The following is a 6,000-nucleotide window of genomic DNA, read 5'->3' on the forward strand; positions in this document are numbered from 1 at the left end:
GAGTGGCATGAAAGTGCTTCTAGTGAAGTAGTGTGGCTCACTGGTTAGAGGCGGCAGACCCGAGAGCAGAGGACGGCCCGGGACCAGGGTTCGATTCCCGGCGCGGCAGGTTTCTGGATCAGGGTCAGCGGACTCGATAATTCTCTCGCCTCGGTGCCCACTCTGATCAGCGATCACACTCGGGAACTCCCGGCATTAGCTTGCCTCATCTTTACTAACGGCCCCACCAGACCGCCGGGGATGCCTGGTCTCACCCTGGAGATACCCATTAAGGGACCATCTCTCAGGGAAGCCAGCCGGGGATGCCTGGTCTCACCCTGGAGATACCCATTAAGGGACCATCTCTCAGGGAAGCCAGGAAGGGTTTCGCAGCGGTCGAAGCGCCTTGGGACCCTCCGCGTAAGTAGTGCGCTATATAAATGCCTATACATTACATTACATTACATTCTAATAGTGTGTGACTCCTAGTTTGTGAGAGAATTGAGGCTGCTTCTGATATGAAGGTTACTACTTGTGCTGTCTGTAATTGTTAGCGGGGAATAAATATTTCTCTCTACACTGCCCTCCCTGTTCCCATTATTGTGATGGGGAGCCAGGTTTATCACTGTATGTGTCATGTTTGCCAGTAAGAGCATATTAAACACAGAGGCTTTGGAGCAAATATTAGGATAATAAATCTGCCAGTATTCAGCGCTAAGAGACTCCTCTGGTTGGGTGTGTTCTTTACAAATACCTACGTTATGTTATACACACTTAGATATATTGCTTACTAAATAAGTATTAGAGCAAATCCTCATGCCCTGTTGTTTTCCTTTGCATTCTGATGCTTGTTTAGGATTATGTATGTAATGTTAAAGGGAAAACCAGAACTAAGTGGGAACAACTTGAAAACTCTTCAACATGCCCAGAGCAAATTACAGTGTGTGATGTGTAAAATAACCACTAATTCACCCATGCTATGATGAGAGATACACTGACTCTATGGGTGGGCGAAAATTACCCTCCACCAGCAGAGTTTTGCCCACTCAGCATTACACTTGGATTGCGGAGTTCTGGCAAAACTCCACCAACTGCTGCTTGCCAATGTTTTTTTTCGTGGGTGGCTCACCAATGTTAAGTAGGCAAGTGTTAGCGATAATTTGTGTGCCATAGTGCAATTTTCAGGCTATAGTACACCTCTCTGCAAGATTTTCTCAATTAACACGGTCACAGCAGGTCGTAATCGTTCGTGTTGAGAAAGATGGGGCTTGAGTAGAAAATCTACCCAAGTGGCATTAAGAATCCCCGGCGTGAAAAATCAGCTTGAGCAGCGCAACATGCCAAATTCCACCCTCTTGAAGAACTCAGTGGACTCTCGCACAGTTTCCTTGTAACTCCGCGGAATTGTACTGAGTGAAACTCCGCCTATCCTTAATTTACTCTCAATACAGTTACTTATTTCAATTTCTAGCAGCTTTCCTGTTTCTGTACTTTGAGGGAGTTGGTGTGAATAAATGTTGTACACTTGTTATATTGTAGCTGCATGTTAGAAATGGGATTTCTTGTTGGCAAGGTCTTGCGCCTAAGCCAGGCAGAAACCACCACTCTAGTCAGGGCAAGGGGAGTTATACGCTGAAGATAACCCTTGCTCACCCCCTTGGTAGCTTGGCACGAGCAGTAAGGCTTATCCCTGAGGCAATGTGTAAAGAGTATTCGCAACACACACACACAGCAGCAACACACTAGACACACCACAAAAGGAACTCCAGACAAGATTATATAGACATATAGCCTTTGCATTATCCAAAACACATTAGAATAGTAATCACACAATATACACTGTGCCAACTGGCACAAGGCAATATTCACAGGGGATTATATACACATGACAGGGCCAATTGGGCCACTGTTAGAACCATCACCACCACAAATAGTAAATTTAGAACACAACCAATAATGACAGGCAAAATACTGAAACATAAATCATAGCATGCAATCAGCATCACATTAGGCGTAAAATACATTATGCGCCAAGCTCATAAGCCTAAACACATTAGACAATAATATCCTTACCAGCATAAATACATTATGCAATAACCTCACAAGCATAAACACAGTAGAGGCATACATCAGGGTGCATAAAACACATCTAGCATATTAGCACATAAATCACATTAGGGCCTGGCACCCTACCAACCTCACACTGTCTGACCTTTTCAGAGGGGGAAATGCTCTATGTCCATAATGTCAGTGCGTGCTACAAATGCATCAGAATCCATAAGTGCGCAATTGCGCTGGCCTAAACATTGCAGCTACCACTAATTGCTGTGCAGCTGTGAAACAAAATGGGGGCATGGGCACTCACTGTGCCCTCTGGGTGGCTCCCCACTGGGACTCTGTACAAAATATAGCAAACCGTTGCAGCTGCACGTGCTGATGCAGCGCAGCTGTGAATAAACAAAAAGGCCTGGCACCACTGTGCCTCTTCAGTCCCACTCAGGGACTTCGATCACAAAATGCTGCCAAACGTTGCAGCTGCCCGCGCTGGTGCAGCACAGCTGTGAATAAAGTAAAGGGGCCCTGGCACGACTGTGCCCTCGGGCCCCTACTGGGGCTTTCTAAATCAAAACTGCCCCCAAACATTGCAGCTACCCTCTATCAGGCGGGGCCACTGTAAAAAGAGCCCCACAGAAGAGACATGGGCACTGCGCCTCGATCTTGCTCCCCCCAGCCAGCCCCACTTTGCTGGGGACTCCTCTGGACCTCCTCCACTGCAGTTGAAACTCTACTCTTCACCCCGTCCCTGTCCTGGGACACAGGTCTTCACGGTGGAGCCCGCAAGGCTCCCAACTGCCCGTGGTGGTGGGCGGGACTTCTTCCTTCCGGCTGCAGCTCCGCCCAGAGTCAGGCAGCCCGCCTGGCTTCCTGGTCGCGCTGCTGTGGCAATAAGGGGCAGGCACCCATTTCAAATAAGGACGACTGTGGGGTGGGCACCTGTTCACCAAATAAATTATCAAGGCGGGGTGGGCACCCGCGAACATCCACAGCACAAAGCAGGGTGGGCACCCTCTGTCATCATCGCAAAAAGCGGGGTGGACACCCGCTGTCAAGATCATAAGCAGCGTGGGCACCCGCCGAAAAGGCACCAAATGCGGGGGAATCCCTAAATCGGGATTCCCTCCAACAGGGCTGTAGCTCCGCGTTACAAAGCGCACGGGCTCCTCTGTCTAGGAAAGTAAAACACAGCGCTCACAAGGTGCTAGATGTCCAAAGATCCAAAGGGGCACAAATGGGCCCAGGGAGGCTAGAATAATGGGCCCTCCAGCAGGTAGGCAAGCCCCTGTGGTGGCTCCTCCTGGGCCCCCAGCAGCAGCAAGCCCCCAGAAGTCCAGAAACAGCACTAAATTCATGGGGTCACAGCACCTACATTTATACTCCTTCTCCTCTGTCTACAGTACAGGGCTTGGGGAAACCAGCAAAAACTTGTTCAGGGGGTAATTGGAGCACTCTGTTTACCTGGCTCCTCTTTCCTTTTGTCAGGTGCGGGCTCGGTGATCAGATACACCACAGGGGGCAGAGCCAGCATTGTACAGGGCAGGCACAGACCTATTCAGGGTCAGGGGATTACTCCTCCCACTACTCCCAATGCAGATGTCCCATTCAGCCTAGTGCTGACACACCCTGCCCACACACCTCCCAGCCTGTGTCACTCAAAAGCCAGACATGCAATTCACATCAGGCAGGCAGACACATAACACACAGAAATGCCAAGTTCTAAAAGTGGCATTTCTAAAATTCTAAAATATAATAAACTTGACCACGCGCTCCTCTCATATCAGGAATTACCACTGAAACACTTATCAGGGAATCACCAATGCATTCTTTTAGGAGGGCAGCCCCACAGCAGTGAGAAACCAAAATCACTACCAGGACATGTCGCACACTTAAATACATGTCCTATCTTTTACCTACAATGCACCCTGCCCATAGGGCTAGCTAGGGCCTACCTTAGGGGTGACTGACATGTAGTAAAAGGAGGTCACAGACATGGCACACACTTTAGGTGCCACGATACAGAGGCAGTGACACTGCGTGCACAGGCTGATGGCTGAGATACGTTTGCAAGGCTACTCTGGTGGGTAGCGCAATCAGCACTGCAAGTCCACCAGTAGGATTTATTTTACCAGCCCTGGGTATATGAGATACCACTTTACAAGGGGCTGACAGATAAATTAAATAGGCCAAATAGGTGTAGACCAATCTTACCATATGTAACACGGAGAGCGCACACACTACACTGGACATCAGTGCTAAAGTGCCCAGAGGGCTAAAACCACGACACCATGTCAGAGAAAAGGCTAGGAGAAAGGCAAAAAGTTTAGGGATGACCCTGCAAAAAGTGCCAAGTCCAACACTGCAGTTCAACAAAGTTGAATATATACTGAAGCTCTCCAACCAATGCAGTAGGGCCATTAAATAATGTCATACAAAAGATAATATAAAAATAACATTAAAACATTTTCAGGTCAGCGTCCCATAAAATACATAGCAAATGTTTGAGCTCTGGCAAGGTCTTCAGAATTTTGCCAGGAACCCCCTTTGGCCTAAAATGGCAGAGATTTTTATCTGTCTTCTGGTTTCTGCATTTCAGATCATTGGCATGCTGCTGTTCCTTGTGGTTCTCCTGGGGTTTCTACTGGTCAGTTATTTCCCTGTGTGGTACTGCAAGTGTGGGGAACGAGTCTGTAAAGAAGGTCGATCGTATGATGAGATTGAACATGAGCAGCTGATGCTGGAAGAAGCCGAATCACAGATTATGGAAAAGATACAGGAGAAGAGTAGCCAAGCCTTCAAAACACTACTGGATCAGAAAATGCAGGAAGGTAATGTCGTTTCGTACACGACCGCCATCTCAAAGCTACTCGACCCGTTGGTGAAGAAAGGAATACATTTGCTGAAAAACACGTTCTCCCAACCAGCAAAAAATGCCAATACCAGTATGAAAGAAACTGAAGAACTAGGCAGTGACATTAAAGACTTTGAAAACAATTCATCTCCTCATGCATCTAGGAACAATCCATCTTCTTTCTCCTCTGAAAGCATCCAACTCATAGAAATGAATCCTCTCATATCTAAAAGCAATTAATCTCCTCTCCTGTCTGAAAATAATGAATCTCTTTTCCTGTCTGAAAACAATTCATCTCTTCTCCTTTCTGAAAACAATTAATCTCTTTTCCTGTCTGAAAACAATTCATCTTCTCTCCTGTTGTCCCCTCATAATGATTAAGTCACTAGTTTTTCTCTTTTGCTATTAACTTGTCATGCTTTATCGATAATTAATGATACCATATTCCCTGTGCTGACCTTCACCATGTCCCTGAAGCCTAGCCATTTGTATTTTTAATATAGGCTTATAGCGGGCAATACAGGCCATTAAAGGCCAGCTCCAGAGTTAAAGAGCCGAGCCGAAAGCGAGGTTCTTTAACAAGGGAGTAGGACTGGCCAGTATAGCTCAGCTATAGAGGGCTATAAGGCTATTCGAACATTCCACCACTAGAGGGCAGCATATTCTAACAAATAAAACAAAGGCCTCACGCAGCCCGAGGGGGTTTAAATCCCCTCGGGCTCTGTGAGGCCTGTGTTCACAGCAAAAGACATTGTTCACAGCAACATTAGAATTTTGGAGCTCCGGGATTCTACAGCCATAAGAAGCCCGAAGCACTCCATTACATATGCTTTTTTTCTTGGGGAGAAACTTATTTTTTTGCACAATAAATTTGGGGATGATTCATTTTTCTTGCCACCTTGGAAAGGCCAGCACTTGGATGAAGTAAATATGCATCTATTTTCAGGCTGCTGATTGTGAATGGCCACAAATGTACTTGTTTCTGAGCATACATGACCTTCAAAGGATAACCGCTCCTTTGATTGCCTAGGAACACCTTGAATCCATTAAGCGGGGATTGCTGCTATGGAGATCTCTGCAGCTATAAATGGGGTTCTGCCTGTCAGGAATCCCTT

The 6,000-nt window shown here is 46.9% G+C and overlaps 1 protein-coding gene across 1 annotated transcript in view; it reads left to right on the forward strand.

The window, feature by feature from the left end:
* LOC147717267 (uncharacterized) overlaps positions 1-5,125 on the forward strand; it is a 54,392-nt gene extending 49,267 nt beyond the window's left edge. Inside the window, exon 2 of the mRNA XM_086919847.1 lies at positions 4,631-5,125. Within this exon, the coding sequence (XP_086775973.1) occupies positions 4,631-5,125 (495 nt within the window). The remainder of the gene's footprint in view (positions 1-4,630) is intronic.
* Positions 5,126-6,000: the final 875 nt, after the last annotated feature.

Source organism: Lissotriton vulgaris, chromosome 5 (assembly GCF_964263255.1).
Source record: "Lissotriton vulgaris chromosome 5, aLisVul1.2, whole genome shotgun sequence".
NCBI lineage: Eukaryota > Metazoa > Chordata > Amphibia > Caudata > Salamandridae > Lissotriton > Lissotriton vulgaris.